This window comes from Hydractinia symbiolongicarpus, chromosome 4 (assembly GCF_029227915.1).
Source record: "Hydractinia symbiolongicarpus strain clone_291-10 chromosome 4, HSymV2.1, whole genome shotgun sequence".
NCBI lineage: Eukaryota > Metazoa > Cnidaria > Hydrozoa > Anthoathecata > Hydractiniidae > Hydractinia > Hydractinia symbiolongicarpus.
Genome location: NC_079878.1, coordinates 1,211,697 through 1,237,651, shown reverse-complemented (window position 1 = coordinate 1,237,651; position 25,955 = coordinate 1,211,697). Strand labels below are relative to the sequence as shown.

General features: G+C 30.5%; 1 protein-coding gene across 2 annotated transcripts in view; it reads right to left on the bottom strand.

Moving 5' to 3' along the window:
- Positions 1-25,528, bottom strand: part of LOC130640783 (DNA-dependent protein kinase catalytic subunit-like) — a 61,070-nt gene extending 35,542 nt beyond the window's left edge. For both annotated transcript variants that reach the window (XM_057447330.1, XM_057447331.1), the window contains exons 1-27: positions 25,352-25,528; positions 24,518-24,594; positions 24,313-24,408; positions 21,987-22,061; positions 21,076-21,137; positions 19,675-19,721; positions 18,662-18,780; positions 15,636-15,729; positions 13,250-13,305; positions 12,178-12,205; positions 10,477-10,541; positions 10,170-10,262; positions 7,968-8,030; positions 7,798-7,890; positions 7,235-7,317; positions 6,409-6,493; positions 5,954-6,122; positions 5,310-5,368; positions 5,062-5,166; positions 4,610-4,750; positions 3,989-4,092; positions 2,968-3,051; positions 2,731-2,806; positions 2,269-2,337; positions 1,925-2,044; positions 1,581-1,740; positions 607-713 (exon numbers count right to left, since the gene is read on the bottom strand). In XM_057447330.1, coding sequence (XP_057303313.1) covers positions 607-713; positions 1,581-1,740; positions 1,925-2,044; positions 2,269-2,337; positions 2,731-2,806; positions 2,968-3,051; positions 3,989-4,092; positions 4,610-4,750; positions 5,062-5,166; positions 5,310-5,368; positions 5,954-6,122; positions 6,409-6,493; positions 7,235-7,317; positions 7,798-7,890; positions 7,968-8,030; positions 10,170-10,262; positions 10,477-10,541; positions 12,178-12,205; positions 13,250-13,305; positions 15,636-15,729; positions 18,662-18,780; positions 19,675-19,721; positions 21,076-21,137; positions 21,987-22,061; positions 24,313-24,408; positions 24,518-24,594; positions 25,352-25,490 — 2,469 coding nt within the window. In that variant the 5' untranslated portion in view covers positions 25,491-25,528. The remainder of the gene's footprint in view (positions 1-606; positions 714-1,580; positions 1,741-1,924; positions 2,045-2,268; positions 2,338-2,730; positions 2,807-2,967; positions 3,052-3,988; positions 4,093-4,609; positions 4,751-5,061; positions 5,167-5,309; positions 5,369-5,953; positions 6,123-6,408; positions 6,494-7,234; positions 7,318-7,797; positions 7,891-7,967; positions 8,031-10,169; positions 10,263-10,476; positions 10,542-12,177; positions 12,206-13,249; positions 13,306-15,635; positions 15,730-18,661; positions 18,781-19,674; positions 19,722-21,075; positions 21,138-21,986; positions 22,062-24,312; positions 24,409-24,517; positions 24,595-25,351) is intronic.
- Between the last annotated feature and the right edge of the window lie 427 nt (positions 25,529-25,955).

Sequence of the window (25,955 nt, the reverse complement as noted above, 5' to 3'; positions counted from 1 at the left end):
CAAATCAATTTGGTTACCCCTTTGTACGTATTTTCTATAACTGACAAGCCCTAAACAAATTAAACCAACCCAAAAAATATTATAAAAAAATCACTAACTCGATGATTTATTAACCAAGAAGGAAAATGCATTTTAAACATTATCTGTGACCTCTGATACTTTAACAAAAAAAACTAGACTGTATATTTGTTTAAACTCATGTTGTCTGCATTTCTGAAATAAGAATTACATTGTGTCACAAAAACACAGTATAAGACATGTAATTCAGAATTATTCAATTTTAAAAAAGGCTTTATTTTTCTAATTGCAAACTCGTTATGGCAGCTTAATAAAAAGTTTTGTTTTGGATTGTGATAGATGCATAAATTTATACAAGTAAAATTAATCTCAAATTGATGAATTATAGCTGAGAAAAGACTTCACTATCAGCAGCATGTTGTTATAGACTTGTTTTATTAACACAAGAACACAACTTTACAGCAAACAACTGATCTGAGCAAGCTTAAACGATATTTCGACACAACATCATCAAACAATTATTCTCTGCCATCAATTGAGTCTAGGCAATTCTACCTTTTAAAGTTAAAATAAATAAATTTATCTTACCTTGCTTGCATTGATTAATGCTTTCAGATAACGGATGGGTACTCTTTTGATTTTGCGTTCTGAATGAGTTAGACTCACCCTCTCGGTGATATAATCTTCTTTTTCACCTAGAATCATTAGACTAACTATATGATTTAAAAGTAAGACATAAATTTCAAATGTTAGATATTGTTATGTAGTATGCAAATTACTTTCACTAGTAAAAACTGCTGACTTGGCGTTAAATTTTATTTGCCCTGGGTACCAATCAGTAGGTCCGGTTGTCATGGCTTAGAGGATTTTTTCCTGGGTTATCAACTAGTGTTGAAAGGTTTACAAGTTTTTAACACCAGTTCACATTATTTTAATCTTTATAGCTAAAGGGTAATTAATTAAAAAATTTTCAATAAGTTTCTAGGATAATAAAAAAGCACTTTCAATCCTTAAAACTTTAAAAATTGTCCAGGAAAATGAAAGACTGCTAACCCTCTATCCATTAACCCCCTAACCCCTGATAGTACTACAACAGTGCCAAATCCAGATTTAGCTTTTTCAAACTCTTTCTATATAATTCTAATGCAGAAGGAAAGTGACCTAGGCAAAGAAAACTTCTAATTTAATATACTTTTAACAAACATAACATTTGCTTTGTAAAATACATCTAATCCTATGTATCTGTGGTTGTTTTAAATGCCTCCACTTCCATTATTATTACAAGTGCGATACATAATCAGAAGCTAATTAATTAATATTTCCTATTTTACTAAATTTAGTTGCAAGAATATTGCAGAATCAGTGCGCTGCTAATAATAAATACTGACAGTTTGATCCCTCATCGTTTAAATAATGTTAATTAGTCTTAAAGATTTCTTTTTTATACAAATTTCTAAGAGTGATACTGCCGCTAAGTTAATATTAGATTACGGAAAAATCCTCCGCGAAAAACTATATACACATTGTTCTTTTTAGGAAACATGCATTTCTTAATTACAAACCTGAGTCTTGTGAAGACTGTAGATAATCATCAAGGCAAGGTAGTACTTTGGATAACACATTTTTCACATCTGACTTGTCCAAACAGAGGTTCCATTTTTCTAATGTGCATAAACCAAGTTCAGCTAGTTCAAAATGGGATAGCCCAAGTTGGAAAGTAGTCTAAATTAGTTAACACGACATAAAAATTGTAGAAACAGCAGTAAAAATTGGAGAAGAGGAGAGAAAATTTAGTTGCATTGTTGATGCCAGAAGAATAAAAACATGACAATACTAGGAAGAAATTTTAGCTTATTAACAATACTGCAACTATGTTAAACATTATAAACTGGAATCTTTGTCTTACTTTAAAAGCTGGTGTAATCTTCTCTAACGAATCTTTTACAATTTCGGTAGGTAGTGAGAGTATGAACTGCAGACAAGAGATCAGTAAATCCTCCTTGTACTGTTTAATTCGGGATAGCACCTGAGAAAAGAAGATACATCGTTTATAATTTAAGTTCACATAACCAATGATGATCTACCTTATTGTAGTAACTTGTTCGATACTAATAAACAATTTCAATTTGAAGTCAAACTTCTATGTGTCTAGTTACCCCTGCACACATTCCTCTGACTAGATAAATCACCCCAAATTTTCATGTAATTTTAATGTTATCCATAAGCAACTATATCAATAGTTTCACTCACCTCTTTCATATAACTCTGCAATAATATGAACACTCTTGACTTCTCATTGTTAAGTTCTTTTGAGATATTCTGTGTAAAAAAAGATGCTCTTTCAGTTGGTTAACAACAGAACACCTCGAAAACTATATTATAAAGTTTTCCTTCAAGTGGTCAATATTTAACAATCATATATTATTATTAGTAGTAGTAGTATTTTCCTTTTATTAGTGTGTGTTAATTTTGCCTTCAAATATATTTTTTTGTGATTATAAATTTTATATACACAAATAAGATTTAAGATACAAAATATACTCTCCTGCAACTTTAAACAAAATATAAAATAACAAAAAGAGTGAAAAAACCGAAGGTGCATTGAAATAATAAAATTCTTGATCAAAAGTTTGCCAAAAAATTGGATTCTTAAGGATTTTAACACAAAGCAGCAACTCAATTTTCAATAAACAGACTCCTCATAACTTATACCTTAAAATACGAGTTTTCTTCTATAACAATACATGCTGCTTGTAATAACTTGTAAAACCCACTAATAACTGGAAACCTAATAACATAAAACACAGTTACTAATATTTTGGCTAACATAAACAGGACCTTCAAAACAGTTTCATTGGAATTGGTAATAGAAGTCTTGTTTAAAGATTACTTTAATAAAAGTGATGTGTGGGGGCTAAATACGTCCATATTAATGGAAAACTTAGTTACCTTGTTGACAATGTGATGATATCCTCAACAAAAATATACAACCATCTCAAGAATGAAGCATTTCCATGTTCTGTTAAAATATACCTAAAAAAGAAAACTCAGTTTGTCTCTGCAATCACTTTAATGAATCTTACACAACAAATAAAAAAATGCTGATGAACTTATGTTGTAAAGCATAGAAAACATTAAAAAGTTATTTTGTTCTTGAGAAATACCTATTTTGAGATTTAACTACACTCTTAAGAAATATATCAATTAAGGTAAATTGATTTAATTAATCTTGATACAAGCATAGTGAATGTGTTCATATTCCTTTAAAGTCCCGAAAATTTTCTTTCAAGTCACTGAAAAATGTTTTAAAAAATTTGTTAACTCCCTAGACGTTACGGCAGGACGTCAATGTATTTATACTGTTGCCAACACATTTTTTTCAAATAGCAAAGCCAAAGCATTGCATTTTTATGTTTAAGGCCTTATATCTTGAAAACAGCTGGGAATAACAGACATCGCCTTCCACATTGGTAACTAGGGGCCACCAAGGACCGAATTGTGTAAGTTCCCCAAAGCTGGGTCATACCACTTGTTTCGGTACTGACAGGTTGATGACATCATCGAAATAACCTTAAACATTTTCTTGATCTGCATTTTAAGCTTTACATAATAGAGCCAACGACTAACCAATTTATTGCACATCTCCTTAACTGTTGGTTGAAAGTACAAGATCTTACACATTATTATGATCAGCCTCTGAAGCTCTACACATTTGAAGCAACAGTCAAATAAATTTCTCGGTTTATTGCTTACGTTGTAAAATTCAAATCAGGCTAAGTGGATTTTTCCACATGCCTTATCGACTAGTGATAGATTATTGTTAGGGTTGCTCATGTCCGGCTTTGTAATTTTTGTGTGGCTACACTATAACTTGAAAGTGCAATAATGAAGAAGATAGAATGTAAAGACGTTAGAAAACTTATGAGAGCACTGTACTAATGATTTTATTCTAAAAAACACAAACACATACTTGAAGAAATCCACTGCATTAACAAGCACCAAGAAATCTCCAGGCATTTTAGGAACCAAATTCTCAGTAGGATCCGAGGAAATCTCTTCCAATGGATCACTCAACTAAATAAAAAACGCACAAAATAAAAAGGGTGTGTGATTTTAAAAGTTTTATTGTAAGAATAAAATCTCTACTTGCTCAAAGATTACAGTTAATCAACATTTGTGAACTAACTTCATATTTCTATTTCAATTCTTGTGATAACCATTTTTAGTAATTTTGACAAATTTAGGGTTGATGCTATTACAGAGACATTGGTTAAAGTAAGCGTGTTAGCCAATGGAAGAAAGGACTTTTACGGTATCAAAAAAAGCAAGCACATTTAGATACTTTCGGGGTATAAAAAGGCTTATCATCTGCAAATTTATCAATAAAACGTATGCTGCATTCACATTTCTTTTCTTGTCCTTAAATAACACTAGTTTTTTATAAATGATCACATTATTCTTAAAATAGACTTTAATTTGGAATACAGTGTTTCAGCATGTCCTTATACTTGATAGAGAGATAAATATGCTGGCAATGAAAACAGACCCAAGCCACAATAGCACTATAAACAAAAACCTCATACAACCATACTTTTGTTTCTTGTTCCGTCATACTTTTCTTGTCAGCGCTAAGATTCAATTTTTTCAACACAGATAACACAGCTTCAACAATATTATCATAAACCAGTTCTTTTAGTGACTGTGCCGTTTTGGGATCATCAAATATACTTGCCTAAGTAAAATCAGTGATCTGGAAATAGTATTTACATAATATCATTTACGTTGCTCAATAAAAAGCTCTTTAGCCAAGTTACGTACAAAAATACAAGTCAGTATTACGCTACTTCTTAGTGTGTTTGAACATTAAAACTTAAAAGGTCTGGCGATCATGATCAAAAACACCAAATACTATTGTATTTTTTCTCGAAGGAAATTTAGTGTGTGTTTTTGTGCCTTATTTAGTCAAATAAGTCGTCTTTCATTACTTTCAGTTACCACCTTTGGCTTACATACATTTTTTTAATTCATCACATGTTTTTTTACCTTGTAACTACGATCTTTGAGTAGCGTTGCCCATATTGAAAGAAAGTTTTTATATGATATTTTGATTTCGTTTTGCTTGATTTCCTCAGCTTCATTCAACACAGTCTAAAGTAAATAAGCATTACACATTGAAGGGATTTTTACGGCAGCTTTGAATGTTATGTTACATCAATAATTCATAACATCTGTCAATTTTCGCTAACAATGTTATGAAAATATTATCGTTGTACAAATGGTAATATCTTTACCTCTTCATCATTACTTGTTGGATATGGATATGAACAAGTTCTAATCACACATTGATAAACTAAAGAAAACATATAAAGTACAACAAAATAATAAAACCAGATGTAAATCAACATATTTTTTTGGAAAATACACTTATGCAAGTATGCTCTATTTAGTAGACTGTTCTCAATTATCTTGACTCATTGGGTTTTTGCCTTTCTATTAATTTTTTATATGAAGTATTTCGAAGCACACTCTTAATAATTTTAATGTTAAAAATATTTAATTTTATTTAATTTTATTCCTTCTCCAAAACAACTTAATGAGCAGATACTTCTTTGGATAGTTATGATCAAAGTCTCTAATGAATTATATAAGACCCTTACACCTCCTTCGTTTTGTCATTTCCCCTGATGAGCTATGTACAGTTACGATATAAATACACTATCAAAAAACAGCTTTTTTCTAATGAACACAAAAACTAAAGAAAGAAAAAGAGCATCAAAAAGAGGCAAATAAAATGTATGTTATTTCATTTGTATTTATATTTGATAAGATAAAAAGGGATATGAAAAGTTTTTATCTTCATGCTTAGTAGAATTAATTTTGTGAAAAATGCTTAAAAAATTCATAACCAAAAAAGCACAATTTAAGCTATAGTTACCAATGTGGGACAAACATTTTTTCAATATAACTGGACTAGAAGACATGGCTTCAATGAACATTGTGAAACCCTTTCTGTATAATTCCTGTGAATTTTTGCCAAGTTTAGGATAATAGTCAAATAACGTGACTATAATTTTTTCCATTGGATAAAGATATGAAGAGGAGATCTAGAATAAAATAGATCAATTATAGGACATTATTTTCTTAAAAAAACATTGGAAAAAAGGAAGTTCTGCGACAGATTTATATACAAGCTTGGAAATATTCTGGGTGTTTGTTTACAATATTTAATAAATCTAAAAAATTTATACCCTACACTAGACTGGTACTGCACAATATTGCACTGGTCTTGGTAATAAAACGGAGATAAAAAAGATCCCATATAAAATTTTGAGTAGCTGTGTTGCATTAAAGCCGATTGCATGGCCTCCACATTACATTTTAAATATTTACCTCTTTTAAATACTTCGTCATGTTTGCCAATGCTTCAAGAAATGTTGGAAGCAAGTATAAATTTTCCTCGCAAATTGTTTCAATGCTAGATAAAAGGTTATGGGGGGATAAGAATTAAAAGGCAATATTAAACAGCAATCCTTATTTTCATAACTTTTTAAAACATTTGAAAACTTTTTTTAAAGACAAAAAGTTTGTTTGTTGTTTGCTTGATTCTTTGTGGTGTAGTTAAAAGGTTATTTTTAACTTCTCCAACGCGATCTATGTTGTTTTTAAGTTCAGGTAGATTGTTGTTAAGTTTGTTTATTGTTTGCTGTTGATGAATCATGGGCTGTTTTTTTAGCAATACGTTGCCAATATTGGATTTGTGAATATTGACATTCTGAACACCCTCAGGTATGCTTGTCAGCGTCTCTATATTGTGTGCAGCCATAGGGAGACGGTTTGGGAAAATTCCACGTGTATTAATTTCATGTTCTCTTTTTTTCTCGTTTACCAATTGATTTTCAGTTTGAGCATGATTCTTGTTTTGTGCAGCAACAACTTCTACCTTCCTTATGTTCTTTTTATATCTTATATTTTTTATATTTGCAGGAGACCCAGGTGTTTTGATATTTAGTTGATGTACAACTACATCTGGATGGATATTTTGCTGCGTAATGTGATTCGGTTTCACACCAGGATTTATGATTGGTCTTAACGTATTGTACAGTAGTATATTGGTTATAAAGATTTTAGATGCTAGTTATCTACACAAAGAGCCCTTAATTGATGCATACGAAATTGATACATACAAAATTGATGCATATGAAACGAAACCTTTTACCTTTGGTAACATTGTTCACTACGTCTCAGCATTTCCTCAAACATGCTTTTCATATCTTCTGATGAAAAAAATTCAGCACATGCCTACGGAAATATATTTATACACTACAGAACATCAGAAATACACAACATGAGTTAGAAGAAAAATTTACACCTGATCAATACCAAAAAACAGGTTTTCTTAACATGGTAAACAGGAATTTATAGGAGCTAGCAGGCTCACTTGAAAAGTACTTTTGCCATGTTATGCTATCTCTATTTTCGGTTTCTTTTTATTGTCTGTTTATATGGACAAGCAGACTGGTTTGGTAAGCAAGATCTTACTTTCACAACTACTATGTCAGTTCACTTTTTCTAACAAAAGCATCTCAGCCCACTTGCAGAAACAATATTTTATTTTGTATTAAAAGTTGTGATATTTGCATTCTCAGTAATTTCATTTTTTAAAGATAGATTTATTGCATATAAACAGAATTTAAAAACCACCCCAGCAAATGAACCAGCCAGCCACCAATAAGCAACATCTTAAAATAATGCTCGCTTTAAAATGAAAAAATCATTCACCTTAGCAAACTTGCCATATCCTTTGATCGCCAATAATGCTTCCTTAGAAGATGAGGGTGAGTTGAGGATTTTGTGAAAATTCGTCATAAAGCCCTGAAAAATACTTTCGTTGCAATAAAATTATTCATTAAAAGATCGAATTTGAGAGGAAAAAAAACTTTTAGTTCTACCTTTAAAATCCTGACATATTCTGGTTTGCCTTGCTTTCCATGTTCTGACACACACAAAGAAATCTAAAAAAGGAATTATTGTTATCCAGCCTTGTCATATAAAGCATGTGGTAACCCAACCACGCCTCTGCATGCTCCTACCGCAATCTGGGTGCATGATGAACTGTGTGCTGTCCAAAATTAGATGAGCTATGGCAAACATATTTTTCACACACTCAGTGGCACAAATAATTTCGAGACTTAATTATGTAGACTCAAGCAGGATTAATTCCACTACTTTGTGCATCACACGAAGCAGGGGACGTTTACAGATCAAGCTCCACGAGCAGTGAATCCCAAACACTATGCCACTATCAATGATAATTATTAGTATTATTATTGAAATTATTTACCCAGGACGACCTCTTCAGTTCCTATTGGTACTACTATCAACAAGGTTCTTTCGAAGGGGGTCCTAGTGCATTTAAAGCTGCCATTCAAGCTACGAAAGTCTTGCAAGCACAGCAATCACTCAACTAGACAACCGCCTATCAATCTTATTCTCATGCTGAGCACTAGGCAGAGGTAGATTCACACTTTTATAGTCTCTGGCATGACTTAGCCAGGGTTTAAACCCAAGACCTCCAGCAGTGAAAACAAACCCTCTACCACAAGGCCACCAGTTGGTAAATGGTAAATCATCATCAAGCATTAACAAGTAATAACAACCCAATTTTTGTTAGTCGTTATTAATACCACCAATACTCAGTTTGTGTCTGCTTGTGGTTATATAAAATTTAAATTTCGATTATAAAATTGTCAGGAAAAAAATTAAGTATAAAAAATTATGAACGTTTTAATGATAAAGAAATAAAAAATGTATGTTACAAAATTATATGTTTTGTGAACTAACTATCAAAACATGGAAAATTACAAATGCACCAGCATTTTCTGAAAAAATAAATCCAATGCGTATGTGTTAAAAGAAATATTTTCAGGCTTCCTAGGGGAAATTGTCATACAAAATATATGAATACATGACCAAAATTAGGGCAAATATATGAGAATATATGAATATTTTCAGGTAAATATATGATACATTGACAAATATATGATACAAAGTAGGTTTAAAAATAAAAACTAAGCCAAATACCTGTCGAAATTAGGTAAAAAAAAATTGATTTCAGATATCGTTATAGAAGCATGTTAGCACTAACAAAGATTGTTAAAATAGTAAATTACTAGCTTAAATACAAACTTAAATACAAACTTCAGTTATCAAAGAAAACACAGGCCTCCTGCCTGTGTTTTCTTTGATAACTTTATTTAATATAAGGCCAAAATTGAGGCTGTTTATTTCAGATCAATGGCATCTACTTTGCTTTTCATGTGTATTTTTACAAATGGTAGATTATTTTAGTGATAGTCAAGACAGTGCGTATTTATTAATCGAATCAGTCAGAAGAACAACATAATACTACAAAACAAAAAAGAAAAATAGTTGCAGATACTTTATTTCAAAGAATTTATAGTTACTTTGCTATGCTAAAAATGCTAAATGACGATAGCTGTTTTTTTGTTATGAAGGTCAAAATCATGAATTTAAAAAAATTAAAGTGCATGATAATAATCGCGCACCAGGTAAAAACTTTCCAACCAGGCTTTATTATCAAAATTAAGTTCCATTACATCTTATAAATTTTATTACTTGAAACTTAAAAAGGTGATTAACATAAATGAGTATTCAAAATAAATCTCAACATTTAGCGCTAAAGCATCAACTTTACACACTAATTAACGTAAATTATTTGTAATCAAATTCCCTTGGACGGCCACATATTGCCATAAAATATGAAATGGAAACAAAAAAGAAAAAATTAAAGAAACAGAAAGAAAGATCAATGGGAAAACAATACAAACAACATTGACTGTGTATATAGCACAATATAATACAAGTAGATATAAAACTGACGTAATGATTAGTCCTGTTAGGTATTTTAGCTTTTATTTTAATTTTTAGCCCTGTAATTGCAGGTTGGTACTCTGCAAATGCTGACTAAAGCGGACAAAAATATCAGTTGCAGTTGCTGACCTACAATAATTGATCATTTTGCAGAAGGACATGTGATTTTTTGACGGTAGCATTGTACGAAGAGAAAACCCTTAAATGCCTTATAATTTTTCATGTAAATTTAGTCCATTAAGCAAACAACATGAGCTTACTTGTTCTAGTATTGCATCTGTTGTTGAGATTGCTAGGTATTTCAAGTCTCTGTTGATGTGGCTGTTCCATTGTTCCAAAGCTTTATAAATTACCTAATAAAAGTAAACGATTGAAAAACGATTTGGAGCTAGTTGACCTAGCTAGCTCATTTAATACAATTTTTTCTTACCTTGTTTGCATTTTGTTGCTACTAAATATTTTTTTATTCTCAATTATAAATGATTTTCTTGATACGCTTCACAAAAACGATGTAGAGTATATAATAAACTTAAGAAATGATTTGTACACTAATTACTACACAAATACCTCTGCGTCATCTGTGATAAGTTCTTTGAATAGTGCACAGTGGCGTTTCAATAAAGTCAGGGCAGCTGTAAAAAAATGTTTAAAAGTTTTATAATGGCCATGGCAAATTCAAAATAACATTCAATGACAAACTGAATACAAGTTTAAAGTGGAGTGTGCCAAATGCTGCATATGGAAGATTCATCTATTTCAATAAATTAACGCGCCATTGCAGTAATACGGTTTGCCATAATTTCATACAGTATATCATACGTTTATAATTAATTTAATATGGACAAATATCTTAAGATGTTTATTTATGCATTTAATACATTTTTTTAAATGTAAAAAATAAAAAACATTGTCCAGAAAGTGTGTCAAAAATATTTTTTAAAAGTTCTTGCTTGATACACTTTAGTTTTATCACATTTGTTTCTGATTCTTCTTATTCTTTATCTTTTTCTATGCTCTCCTCAAGCGAATATTATAAAATTTCTTACATTATCTGCATTATCCATATAACAAAAATAGTTTTGCACCTTCTCTTTAAGGATAGCCATTTTTTTACATTTTTTATTAAATCAACTTGCAAACACTTTTTTGGTATTTCTAATCCTCCATGAAACAAAGGTGACAACTTGTATATATGACATAATAACAAAAAAAACTACTATAAAATATATCTACCTCATATATCTACTCAATTATTGTGTTCTTGTGTTAGAAACAAAACTACTATTTTGGTTATAAACTAATATTCTTATGTTTTTCTCCTTACTAGATTTAAATACGCAATTTCATATAATTTAAAACCCACTTGTGGAAACTGTTTTAATTTTATTTAAAAACTAAGGTAAAAAACTAAGGTTCCTTGACCATGGTAATTTCTTTTGCATTAATTACTTTTATGTTAAAATCATTGCACATTAATTTTCTGAAATAAGAAAAAAATTACATATTTAAAGCTTTCAGGGGCCTTATTGGGCAATCAAAATTTTCACTGATGAATTATCTAAATTCTTACGTTATGCTTGAGTTAAAACACAATTATTACTATTTTAAAAGCAATAGATTCAAATTATGGCCCAAGGCAAGGTAAATAAATATGTCCTGTTACAAGAATATAAAATTAAGAAGCCCAATCTGTCTTATCTTTACTTGCGTACCAACTATATGAATGAGGAAACCACAAAGTGAAAAGGCGGAGATTCTATCATAATCACGCTGTGAATTTTGTAATCATGCTGTGTTTTTCGTAATTACTCTGCTGCACAGAAATGTAAAATGTTAATAAAAAAAGTTGATTGAAAAAGGTGTATCCTACATAGTCAATGTTTGATAAAAAACAAAAAATATGCTTATACTGTTTTGTTTTGAAAAAAAAAAACAGATTTTCATGAATCCGTAAGTTTTATTTTGAAAATTTTCAATTACTACTCAGGTATTCTGAAATCTTTTAAAATAAATCTTAGTTCTATTACTCCTAACTCTTATTACTATAACTATACATGAAAAGCTTTTTTAATTAAAATGATTAATTAGTTTTTGATTTTTCTGTTTGATTATTAAAATTATTAAAAGCTTAAAATTCAAACAATGTTGGAAAAAATGAAAAAAGTACAAATTTTTGTCCAGATATTCCAACACATTGTATAACCTTGTTAAATACAATAACAATTAGATCAAAAATAAAACAAAAAAAATGATAGAGGTATATTTTACCTTTTGGAGCGTCATATCTGCCGTAATCCTATAAAATATTTTAATGTATAAAAAGAAAATATGTTTTTGCCAGCAATATTTTGATTTGGTCATCACAATTTACCAAGGGACATTATTAACTGTTACATTACTAATGGTTACCTGACACTCAAATATACACTAATTACATATAAGGATGGTTGGCGGTAATAAGACATTGCAGTTCAACAAGGTTTATACTTAGCAAATATCAACATTTCATATATCACATATTAATATAGTTTTTAAGACCAAGTTTAGTCCTCAAAAAACCTTACTACATGACTGTACAAAGCAACAGGCTAAAAATAAATTGCAAGGCCATGGAAGAGAAGAAATATTATCCCTCAATGCATTGTCCTATTTATTACAGTTTTTAATGCACTTATTTATACAAACTAGAAACCTGCTGTTTTAATATTAAAGTTGCTGAAACAAATTTATCTTTTAGCTAGAAAAAAAAAGTTAATAATTGTCTTTCAGCCATTTTCATTACAGCAAATTGTGATTGAAATTCATAAAACATTTCATTCCAAGAAGAAATGTTAATCGTAAGATTCACCAAGGCAACTGACATGAAACTTTCCTTCCTGGTCACTTTTACCTTAACCACATTATAAGAATTTTCAACTAAAATTCTTGAGAAATGCAGATATTTAAATTATTGGAAATGCAATCCTATTTGAATTTTGAAGAGATTCTATAACTTATTATCTGTTCTATTTAGTCCCTATTAACTAACATGCTTTTTTCATAATATGTCATTTTTTTTAAATTATATTTCTTGCAATCAGATGATGTGAAATGTAATTTGTTTAATAGAGGACCCCTTTAAATAACAAGACCAAATATGGTATTTTTTTGTCTAATTAATTGATCACAAAGCAAGCAAAGTCAGATATTTTTGAGATCATTCCTTAATAAGTACAAAAAAGCTGTTCCTAAAATTTATCCTAAAAATCTTAATGTACCCTCCTACTAGGCCTTCCCAGTAATTTAACACATATTATTATAGGGATTAACATTAAAAAATGAGGATATAAAAAACACTTACAGTTAAAACTATGCATTTCTTTGCGTATCTATATATATCTGGTGCATGCTTTGAACCTATAAAGAAATCAGGTTAAGGTAACGCATGCAGAAATACATACAATTTGTTTCCTGAAAGTTTCAAGGTAATTGATCTACAATGGTGAATACCATTTTAAATTCTGTAGTAGATTAGTCTAATAGTTTTGGTTCTCATTTGAATTTCCAAGCAAAACCATTGTTTATGATATTTGAATAAAGAAAAAAGGTCTTGTTTATCTGTTTTTATGATTCTTTCCTATTCTATCAATATGTTTTATATGCAAAACACTTCTGTATGTACTTATAAATATTTATTCTTAAGCATTTGAGTTTTCAACTCTACAATGAGAGCAGTACTTGTAAAAAACTTTTTTGCTGCATAAAGGCCGAAGAAAGGATCTCAGCTGTTGGTGTTGAGCTGCTGGTCACTGAAATAGCATACACACTTTTTTAGGACTCAGCAGAACCTGATTTTTTTTAAGAATTATACACTCTGCTCAATGTATAATAGGCTTTAGTGATATGCATAATTTTTCTGTAAGATAATCTATTACGTTTAAAACATTTGTTTGTTTACTTTGGTCATTTTCAGTTGTGAAAAATAAACAGCGTAAAGTAAAAGATGAAAATATCGTGCACAATAAAAAGTATTATGGACATGCCATGGTATACAAATAAAAATTATAATTAAACACTATGCTTTTTTCTTTTTTTACTTCATTCAATGCATCTGTGTTCCGAATGTATTTATTCACATAGAAGTCTTATTAAACAAATCAATTATTTATTCATTGATTGAAAACAAATATAGATATTTGTTATAAAGCTTTTGAGGATTTTTATTAAATTTGCCCCCACATAATGCCAAGGAATGTTAAAACCTACTCACAAGAAAATTTTAGTACTGTTAGAGTTTCTGTTCAATTACATTGAACAACAATAATTTATTAGTAAACGCAGCTGTTGTACATATTTAAGAACTTTTAGATGTTGGGAAGTAAGGAAAAGGAAAATAATTGGGGGAGTTATGGATTTTAATACAACCAATGCTAGTTTTACAGACGTTGAGATTTTGTTTTCTGATTCTCTACGCGTAACACTTTCCATTATATATACCATAATAATTGTGTTTACAGTATGCATGAACGGCTTGGTCATTTATACTTACAATTCCCATGGCATACAGGTTACAAAATTTAATTTGTGTCTCGTTCACATATCTGCCTCAAACATTGCACAGAATATAGGTATAATACCATTTATAGCTGTGGACTTAAGCACTGTTGGGAACAAATCAAAATACTTTGACAGCATAATATGTGGCTTTACAGACGGACTTTGTGGATTCTTTGGAGGAGCTTTCACTTGTGTTATATGTATAACATTCACCTCAATAACACGTTATCTTGTTATTAAAAAGCCATTATTAGGACATGTTAATAAACAAAAAACAAAAGTATATTTAACATGCTTTTGGTTGTGTGGTTATTTATCATTGGTGCCAAACCTGTTCTCATGGGAGTTGGACCAAATACATGGCTTTTGTGTAAGAAAGCATTTGTTTAGTGCTATTACTGGACTGCTATATAATGCTTTGTTGTTTATATTTGGTTTACTTGTTCCAACTATGGTAATGACTGTGACATATCTAATGACAATTTATCACTTATACAAGATACAGCCTACACCATCAGTTGCGAACAGATCGAAATTGAAACATAGGAAACATGTTATTGTTCTTCTCGGAGCATTAATAGCCGCATTCTTAGTATGTTGGTCACCCTTTGGTCTTTATTGGATGTTGAGCTCACTTTCATACTTCAGAAATAACATACAAGCAGAATATGAGAAATCGAGACTCCTTCGATACATTTTAATACCATGCCTGCTTGCAGGAGTTACCAATCCTATAATGTATGCATTAACTAGTTCTGCATTCAGAAAAGCAATCAAAAGAGCATTTTCGATGCGAATTAAAGTTGATTACACTTTTTCATTAAGAGGTGTTAAATCTCCACAAATGGTATCAAGACGCGAAATAACAGATCTTTAAAATTTGATTACATTTTTCGTTAAGAGGTGTTTAATATCCACAAATTGCAACAAGATACGAAATAACAGATCTTTAAAATTGGTTAAGTTTCTTTTGAAATATGAACATACAGTGTGATAAAAAGCCAACTTAAAGATGAACAAATTAAAAAGAAATTAAAAACTATAAAGATGCTTTGATTTAAAAATAAAAAGTCTGTTACAAAAACGTTGAAGACTTTATAAATCTGTAAGGAAAAAATAAAGTCCTTTGCTTAGTTTTTTGATTTCTTTTTTCTTCTTTGTATGAAATCTTTATTTTAAAACTAACCTACCTTCTGCAACAGATTGGGAAAAATTATTCAAGTATCCTGTAATCCCTTTGAAACAGCCAGCAATGATAAGAAGTTCTGGCTTTTTTTTAGTATTCTAAAAAAGTTAAACACAGCTACAATATGTGATACAAAAGAATTAAGTATTTTGTCAGATCAGAAAATAAAATTTTATAATTAGTTTTGTTTGAGAACTAACCACACAATATTTTCAAAAAATATCTATTCTAATTTTACTAGGAATTTTTAACTTGTGATAGAGCGTCTATGTGGTACGAAATAAATAGAATAAACTAGCCTGTTGTTATATTCAAGAGAGAAATTTGAAAAAAGGGAAAAATTTTATTGGAAACATATTGGAAACAGGGGCGGATTTAGACTTTGACACTCGCCTAAGGAGAAAATTTGCTATTGAGAAAATCATGTGTTACTAAAAGTAGTAATTGATTTAAAGCAACGCATAATTTTCAATATAGTGTTTCAATATTTATCTATTAGACACCTGCGTGCCAAATTTTTAGGTCCTATACCTTTCACAGGCCTTGATATAGGGCATTACTCGAAACTACCCCTAAAAATTTCTATGAAATCCTTATAATGGGGAAAATTTAATAACTCCTGTTAGGATTATCTTAAGAACTTGAAACTTGCAACAAAACTTTGTTTTATTAAGAAGAATCATTTTGCATAATTTGGACATGTGATTAACCTGATTTCCCAATTTTGTTGGATTTTACTCGAAAATCGAAAAAAAAAAAGGTTTTTTGGCCAATTTTTGGCACTATTTTAACTGAACCACGTTAAAACCAGAAAATATGTTAAGTAACTTTTATTTAGCTTTCAGAAACTTCAATTAGGATGCATGGAACGAAAGTAATTAAACTTTAAGTATATAGTTGCATTTCTAACAAATTTCAAGCTTCTGATGACGTTACAAAAAATGTGCTGACGCAAGCAAAAATTTATTGCTGCCATTTGGTTCCTTTTATGACGTACTATAAATGTGCCAAGTTTGATTCAATTTGAACAACCCTATAAAAAATTACTGAAGGGGGGGGGGGGGGGGCGGAATCTTTCCCCCAACCCCAGTCATAGTATGTTCAAAAAAACCCTGGACCGAAAAGGGTTAAATAAAGAAAAAAAAAGGAACTATGACGTCAAAAAGAATGTCGCCCAAGTGTGGACATTGGACTCTGGTGAAAAAAAAGAAATTGTGACTTAAAGAATCTGGCCAAAGTGTGGACTTTAGGACTCTGGTTAATCTGTGATGTAAAAAGAATTTTGCCGAAGTCGTTGAAATTTACGGTAAAAGAAAGATTTATATTAGTTGATGGCTGCGTAGGAATATTTTACTTTTTCTATTGTTATTGGTTCGCGGTAGCCGGTCTGTTTGATAGGTTAGGCCAACTTTGGCAAAAGCTGAACTGAAAAAAGGCTGAGGAATCGTTTTGTATTTACTTGCAGTAAGTAAACGGAAGTTTTGAATATATGATTGCCGAAAGAAGTTGAGCAATGCTGCTAAGAATAAACCTTACTGGAAAACATTTATTCTCTGTGCCGCCTGTGATTGCAGAAGAAAAGCAGTTTGGCAGAAAAGCAGGCTTTGACTTAACAAAAATCATAGCATCAATTTAATGACTACTAGCTATGCTTTCAGGTATATATGTTTACATTTAATTCCCTTGATCTTAGAGTAAGATACACAATTGCTTTCTATTGCTGTGCTAGAAAGTGTGAACATGAAACTGTTTATAGTTCACTTTCAACAAATTTGAAAAAGCTGGAGTTATCTTGGGTTTCTTCTTTATTTAAGTAACAAAACATTTTATAACAACACAATAAACTAAATATCTGGTCAGTTAGTAAATGTGTAAGGTATACCAATTTGTTGACTTCATAATAACTTTGTATGTTAACTTTTGTAGATTGAAATATTCTGGCAATAGACACTTTTTAAACGATTTTTCAACATGTCACAAGGCCAATAAAGAGAACACTAGTTTTGAGAGGAAGTCTTTAACAAGAGTTGATGATATTTTGGTTTAAGATCTGTAGCTTCATATCGAAATAATCCCTGGAGGTTGTGCTAATTATATACAATTCCAATAAGAAAAAGGCATGGTTTTATTTAATGGGTGAAATGGATGAAATTTAAATGTTTTTCACATTTTCACTAGAGATGTTGTCATGCTGATAGGCATGGAAAATGTTTGTGATTTTACTAAAATGGCAAAAATGACTTCGCATGTAAACTTGTTACAACCCTAATCTTGATACAATCTTGCCATTTCTTTAATTTATTGTAGTTATCTGTTGTTATCATTTTCGTGTTGTTGTTTTTTGCTTATTTTTCTTATAGGCCTCCTTTTTCATGTTATTAAATATTTTAAATAGATATACCCCGTCCAACCCATGCTAGCATGGAAAACGGACGTTAAGCCAAGAATGATGATGATGAAGATGATTAAATGTGAAACGTTTTTACCGTTTTGCATACTGACTTAAAAAATTATGTACTTAATTAGTTTCTCAGAATTTATAGCCTCAATATTAACCAAAAGCTATACGCATAACTTGCAAAAACGAGCTTGCAAGTATTTTTATGGATAAAAGAAATTTTACTGGTTGGCTAATTTTAGCCTTAATTTTGTGATTGTTTTTTTCAAATAACATGTGAAGGATTGAACTGTAAAGGTTCTGTCTGCTGCATTTTGGAATGCTGAATTAGGTAAATAAACTAACTCTTCTGGCCCAGACCAGATTTGGGGAGCTAACAGCGCCTCCCTAAACCCCCAGCAGATTTAACATGCGCAATTTTTTGTGAGGCGAAAAAACGCATGAAATCCGCTTGCAAATCTGCCCAAGGAAAAAAAATCCTGTATCCGCCCCTGGGAAACACATGTGGCGCCAAAAAGCAAAATTATAAAAAACATTATGTCATAATTGAGAAAATATAAGAAGGATAACTACAAGATGGCTACAAAAATGATTGCAACCAATGCTGATTTTCGAAATATTATTACTATTACCTCCATTTCGTGTTTCAAACAGCTTAGATACAAAACTAACAGTCTGTCTGCTCTGTCTTCCATTATGTCAGGAAATTGCTCAGTAAACACACCCATCAATGTATACAATGCACCTCGCACTAAAACACAATGTAAAGCCCTCACATCTACCCTGATTGCATAAAACTGGAGTGATAAAAACAGTTAATAAGGTAGAATAAACATTGTTTGCTAATTTAGCTGGGTTTTTTTACGTACAAAATTGAAAAGGACATAAATTATCATATTTTTGCTAAAAACATAAAAAAAAATGTTGATACATGTTTTTTCAAGTTCCATTATAGCAGTAATAAATCTTTATCAACAGCTAGTCAACAGTCACCAACATTTCACCATTTGGATACAAAAACAAATGGTCAAATGGACCGACAAATAATTGTGCCTTTTAAAAGCAAAAAGACCCTTCCAAATTTCAAGCAACAACAAAAAACATGTTCATCAAGAATAACATTATTCATCAAAAATGCAGCCATACAGCATAGCATAAAGCCATTTTAAATTTTTTGCAGCCACAGTGACCGCCTGGAATAAATTATTTATTTTAAGCACTTTTAGTTATATAAAAAATTTTAAGTTACAACAATTTATAGTAGTTTTAAGCAATGTGCATTGTCTTTAAATCTGGCAGATTATTAATAATATTAGGTTTACACTCAAAGGGAACCCAAGGTACAAAATTATGTTGGGCTTATATTATAGAGCTTAAAAAGTTGGTTCACAAGTCTTTTTAATTTTTTAAAAAAGCTCTTTTCGTCCCAGGATATTTACATTTTAAGAATTTCAGATTTAGTTATGCTGCATAAATTATAATGTCATATCTGTAATTCGGTTTGTAATTAAATTTTGAAAACTATAGTTTTTATAGTAATTATAGTAATTTTGAAATTAAAAAATATGGTTTGAGTAGTAGGTGTAAACACAGTATACTACTTGCGCAAGCTTAATCAAAGAAGTAAAAAGTAGTGTAAACTTACATGTTGCTCCACCAGCTCTTGCTCCTTTTGAACATTCTGACCAAAACCTAGAATGAAGTATCTAAAATCTATTTTTCTACTATAAACCTAGAATCACAGGCTGTGCCATACAAAAATACACCATAAATTACACCTTAGAATGCAGCATAACTTCTCTGTGTAATAAAGATCTTCCACACTGCTTAAAAAATTATATACGGCATATACGGCATAGCATTTAACAGGGAATTCCATGAGACACGTGCGATCGCATCCGCACGCGCCCACACACGCGCAACAGCTATTCAGGCGTGTGATTCATCGCACGCGCTAATAATGCTCTTTACTTGCGTAAAATAAAATTAAAAAAATTAACAAAGGAATTATAAAAGTTAATTAAATGCAGTGTTAAAGGTTTTTTAAATCACATTTTAAAAGTTTAGGAACGAAAAGCGGCATTTAATAGTTGTGAACAATGCTTCTCATATGTTTCTTAAATTAAACGTGCTGGAATCTTTTTAAGTAATTTAATCAACAATACATTCTCTTTTATTTTTTAATTACTTCACGCTAATACTTAAGGGAATAGCTTATTAATACATTTACACAATGCATCTCACTATTAGAAGAAATATAATTGCTCCAATATTTCTTCGCAAGCCAATTGTTTTGTTAACATGCAAATATAAACTCGCAAAACCCTTAAGGGATTTAATTATAACAGAAGACAAACGACTGCCGTCCTCCACGCAAAGGTGTGATATTAGCGTGTATGTGGTAGATTACATTCAGACTGTACTGTAATTAATATAAATTATTATTTATTATAAATTACTTCCTACAACGAACTAGGGTGTTTTTTTAATATATTTAGCACTTTTACACCACTTAAAGAACACTCACGGGACTGATAAGAGTAAAACAAACCAGGAAAAAAAATCGGAAAAAACACATGCACAAATTCTCTAAAATAGATTTACGCGTGCGATGTGTAGCACTCGTGCTGTTTTATTCGTGGAATTCCCTGTTTAAATACTATAGTATACTACTTATTCACTTATGGAACTTATTCACTACAGCCTAACACTTAAAAACTACAGTGGATCAAAAAAAACTTTTGGATGCGCAATTAAATATTTTATCAGCTAAATATTACGCCATATCTTCTAAAAGAAGGAATACCCTGATTATGTCTCACTTTTACCTGATTGTTTAGTCAACAGGATCTACTTAGATCTGAGGTTTTTTAGCATTGTGACGGCAGCAAATTTTATGCTTTTAAACTATATACATACTAAAATCAATATTTATGCAGGCGATAAAACTCAGGCAACTAGCATTGATGGGAATGTTATGCTATGCTATTAATGCTTGAAGTTAATGGCAATGCTTCAAATAATAACAAAAAAACATTTTTTTTACCTGGATACCAAACCTTTAACATCAAGATCATTTTGAAAAGACCTTTCAGTTTGTTTGAGTAGCTAAAAGGACATGAAGTTTCTAATTTTATTAATGCAAAATACACTGAAAATTCCCAGAAATGATTTTAAATAGTATTGTTTTTTATTAAAAAAAAGGACAGGGGTTAATAAATAAAAAGAAGAAGTTAATAAATTGGTAACTTTGATTTTGACTTGATAACTAATATCATTCAACAATAATTTATTTTTGTTTATTATATTAATCCTTAAAACATGAAAATGCTCATAAAAATTAGATATTGCTGGCAAAATGTTTGTAAATAGCAGTCAGTTCAGTCACTTGGACAGTTACTGGCATAAAAATATGCAAAAATTACCATAGTTTTGTGCTAAACTCGTAAAATCTTGCTGGGATTATTCAAAAAGAGGCTCTTTTAACAGAAATAATTTTAAGTAAGAGCATTTTTGAACTGAGGGCCTATTGAAAATAGTGGCATTAATCACGGATTAAGAGTATCCGTTCCTGATAGAATCTAAGTTGTTTTGGTCTCCAAAATGATACTATCAGTTTTGCATGCCAACAACAATTACCAAAACCTTTTTATCAATTTTTTTAATTAACATTTATATGATCATTTCTTCCCTATTTTTCTGATTTTTTATTCCCCAAAAAACAACAACAATTTCCAGGTTTTTCTCCTCCGCATGTGGCCTAACATGGCAGTATTAGATATTGCAACAAGTTTGCATTTTTCTTTACTCAAAAACATCAAAATTGATAATGTAAATTTATTCGAATGAATTGTTAAGCAAGATAAACATTGCAAAGCAAGAAAAACATTCCAAAACCTGCTTTTTACCACTATAAATATTATACACAACTTAAAACACCCAAACATCAAAACCAACCTGTGTTAGAACATTTATGCTTTCTGTTTTCACTTTCACTGATGAATCACATGTGAATGCTGTAACAGAACTTTCCTAAAAAGGAAACAAATAAAGCTAATTTGATAAGCAGTATGAATATGAGTAAATAAAGGTAAAATAATTTTTTATCAACACTGTAGTTCTTGGTTATGTATTTTCAACTGTAGTAATTTAGCAGTAAGTTTACTGACAAAATGCTAATTAACGTTGAAAACCAGGGTTTTTCCAATTATTATAATACAGTGGGTATAATATATGGAAAAAAACCATGTCTTTGAGTCAGTGATGGTAGCTTCAAATAACGCTATTTTTTGAAATCACAAATTTCTTTCATCAAAAAAATATTACTGGACTATTCGCACTATCAACAACATTAACACTAAGACAGTCTGCTGTAGAGGTATAGCTGAGCTAGGCTCCAAGTCTACGAAGGTAGCTAACCACAAAATTTTTATGTCCTCTTTTTTCTTGGACATTTATGACTACGAAATAAAGTTTTAAATTTATTTATCAGATCAATATTGCATATGCCAAATACAATACCGCCCAAATGTAACTTTACATGTACGCGATAATTATCACCTTCGCATGAGCTTTCGGTAGTGTCAGAACTTTCGTTGTTATTGTTATTATTGAGCTATTTTGCATGTTGAAAACAATAGAGTTCATGTCTTGTTTGCAAAATTTAATTAGCTCATGTAAACTGCGTGTGTCCCATTGTTGTATTTAATTGCTATAGTCATCAAGAGATCAACAACAAAAAAAAAATTTAACCAAGATCTAAGTATTGATTGTTTTTACTCAGGAACAGCAATGTTAAACCATTCGTTTATAAATTTTTAAAACGCAATAGAAATGCTTTTTTAGATCATGTTTTAAATTTTAAGAAAAAAATTTAATTTGTTTTTGAAATCTTATCATGAAGTCCTCAACGTAGGATATTTCCGTTTGCGTTGTTAAACGTTGCCTTTTATAAGAAGAACTTTAAAAAGTTTTGCATTTTAAAAAATGTGTTTCGATGATAAAGAAATATTACTTAAAGATTTAAAAAGTAGCAGCATTAGTTTCTTTTTAAATATAAAGACAATTGGATTTCAAAAACATAAAATCAATTTAATGATTTAATTTTAACGTGTTATACTCGTTCATATTTCTAAAATAATATATCTCAATAGCCTTTGTGATCTTTAACACTTTAAAACAATAACATGCATGTTACATGTGACAACAAAAGGATACATCAAATCTTATTGTTATGACTCGCACACAACGATAACAATAGAAAGCAATTAAGTTTGTGTGTAAACAAAAGATATGTGAAGGTTCTTTATGTAGACATGAGATCGTTACACGAGGTCGTAAAACTTGCGCACATGTAAAGTTACATTCGGGCAGTACTGTAGTCTACTTCATGTCTTTGGAATAGAGCATTGGATCAACAGTGCAGTGGGAAAAGCAATTACCAAGCAAGTAACAGGTTGTTGGTTCAAGATCTGTCATCTTCTAGGCAGATTTATTTAAATTTATTTACTTGAGGTTTAAACATGCTTTGGGTGTTAAATAAGCCTAAGGTTAATGCATTTAGGTGAGTTATGGCACATCAAACAACATTAGGCTGCATACCATTATCTTGAATAAACTTTATATTGACATGACAAACTGGAAGATACAAAAAATATAATTTCCTACAGGTATCATTGTGCGTACTATCCGAAATATGTGTTTCCTATGATTTTTTGTGGTCAAATATTCACAGTAGAGTAATATCTCATTGCAGGAAATAGGCCAAATGCACATAAGTTATTTTTAAGAATTGTTTTGCCAAAACATTAAACCCTTTTCTTACTACCTGATTCAAATTTTTAATATCGGTTTACATAATATTGCTTGGACTTTCATTAAATTAGTTTTGAAAACCAAAAAGTTGAGCTAATGCAATTTTTTTTTACAAACTGCAGATTGTAGAGCTCTACAGTCTGCAGTTTGTAAAAAAAACTCTGATGAAATTCTATAGGATTATGTGCTTTCGATACACAGTTATTATTAACCTGTTGGTTCATAAACAAGTAGACTGATCCAGATTTAGTGAATTCGCCTAATTTATCTGTGGTAATACCTGACCGGTGACAAAGCCTCTCCCAGCTAGTATTTTAAGATAGTGCCACAATTTCAAATTATTCAAAAAATTTTCTTTTTTTTAATGTTATTATAGCTTCAAATAAAAAAGAAATGATTTGTTACTGCAATAAAAATACATGCCCAATTGAACATAATGGAAACAATAACAAAATAAAATAAAATATACCTTTACAGGTTTCAAATACTGTCCAATACTACGATTTACTTGTTGGTCGCAGTACTCAACGAGAAAGCGAAGAATATTTGCTTTGACAGTTTCATACTAAAATGTTTGCACAAAATGCTCATAAACATGAATAAAAGTTCTGTCATTTAAATTATTGTTGATATGCAGAAAGAAAATGGTCAGTAATGAGAACCATATCATTTACCTCTTTTAACAATACTGTTGCCTTTAACACTTTTAAAATGCCAAAATCTTCGTTGAAGAGAAGAGATGAGCAAAATGCTAAAACAATTTAATTAACATATTAATCATTTTTGAGGTAACACTCTCACATATCTCCATTATGTACCTGATCTATACTGAAGATAAACTACTTGGATTGTCAGTTTGATTTTAGTAGATTAGTTACACAAATCATGTTTAATGTTTTTTGATTTCACCCTTTTCGTTACCAGAAATAATACAACTAAAAGTTCCATTTAACTGATATCACATTAAATACTTTAAGTGCTTATCTATTTTATTAAATCTGGTTTAGCTACGAAAGCCATATAATTGTAATTTAACTAAGAAGTGAGTAATGAATTATTTATTGTAAACTTATCTTCAGTGTGAACTGCAATATTTACATTTAATACTAATGGAACAAAATTTTGAAAAAACATAATAATTGTGGTTCAAGAAGGAAATTAAACACTGGATACACATAAAACAAATATGAATCATGATTTTTTGTTAACACATTAAGTGCAAACATGAAGGCTGAGAATTAGAAGGCTGAGAGAGCCAACAAATCTAATTAATTTAAGTATCTCAATATAATTCTACACTTCATACTCCTTACTTTTAAGTAATATTTACAGAAAAAAAGGAACATTGCAACCATGGCACATACATTTTAACACTCCAAATAATATTTACATTGCTTCGAATGCTGGTGTATGCAATAACTTGAACCCACACATCCCTCTCTCCTCGTTTACTACTTCCTATTCTACGATCATTTTTATTTCATCAGTCACACAACTAATTTACTTACCTCTTTCATTTTCAGGAGCATTAAGCGAGCAATTGAATATATTTTCAACGAGTACAGCAGCTTGTGTATATGCTGAAGAATCTCTCACTTTCAAAACATCCTGAAGTTCTTCCAAGTGCCGTTGTAATTCACTAGCCATTACTTACATATTTTATAAATCTTAAAAAGCCAATAGAAAACAGTTTAGAAATAGAAAGAAAATAAATCTAATACCTTATTCTTGCCATGTTCGGAATGGAAATAGAATAAGATGTCATAATTACCTTCCATCAAAGTATATGAGGAATATCATTGTGATGTAAGGTAAACTTTATATACATGATTCAAATATCACCATAGTTCGCCTAATCAATTGTAAGATTCATAGCAAAATATAGCAGGTGGATTTTGGTGACACTTCGCTACCTTAGTTCTAAAGGGGCCTAAGTCCAGGTCCTCCCCAATTCTAAATGGGCCTAAGTCCAGGTCCCCAACAATTCTAAAGGGGCCTAAGTCCATTTTTATGAAAATTAAGAATTTTGATTTTTCTGAATCTCTGGATCACTGGCTTTCTTTTGATGTGTCTGAAGTATGGGTTTTGAGGTTAGAAAGTCTTGAAAATTGA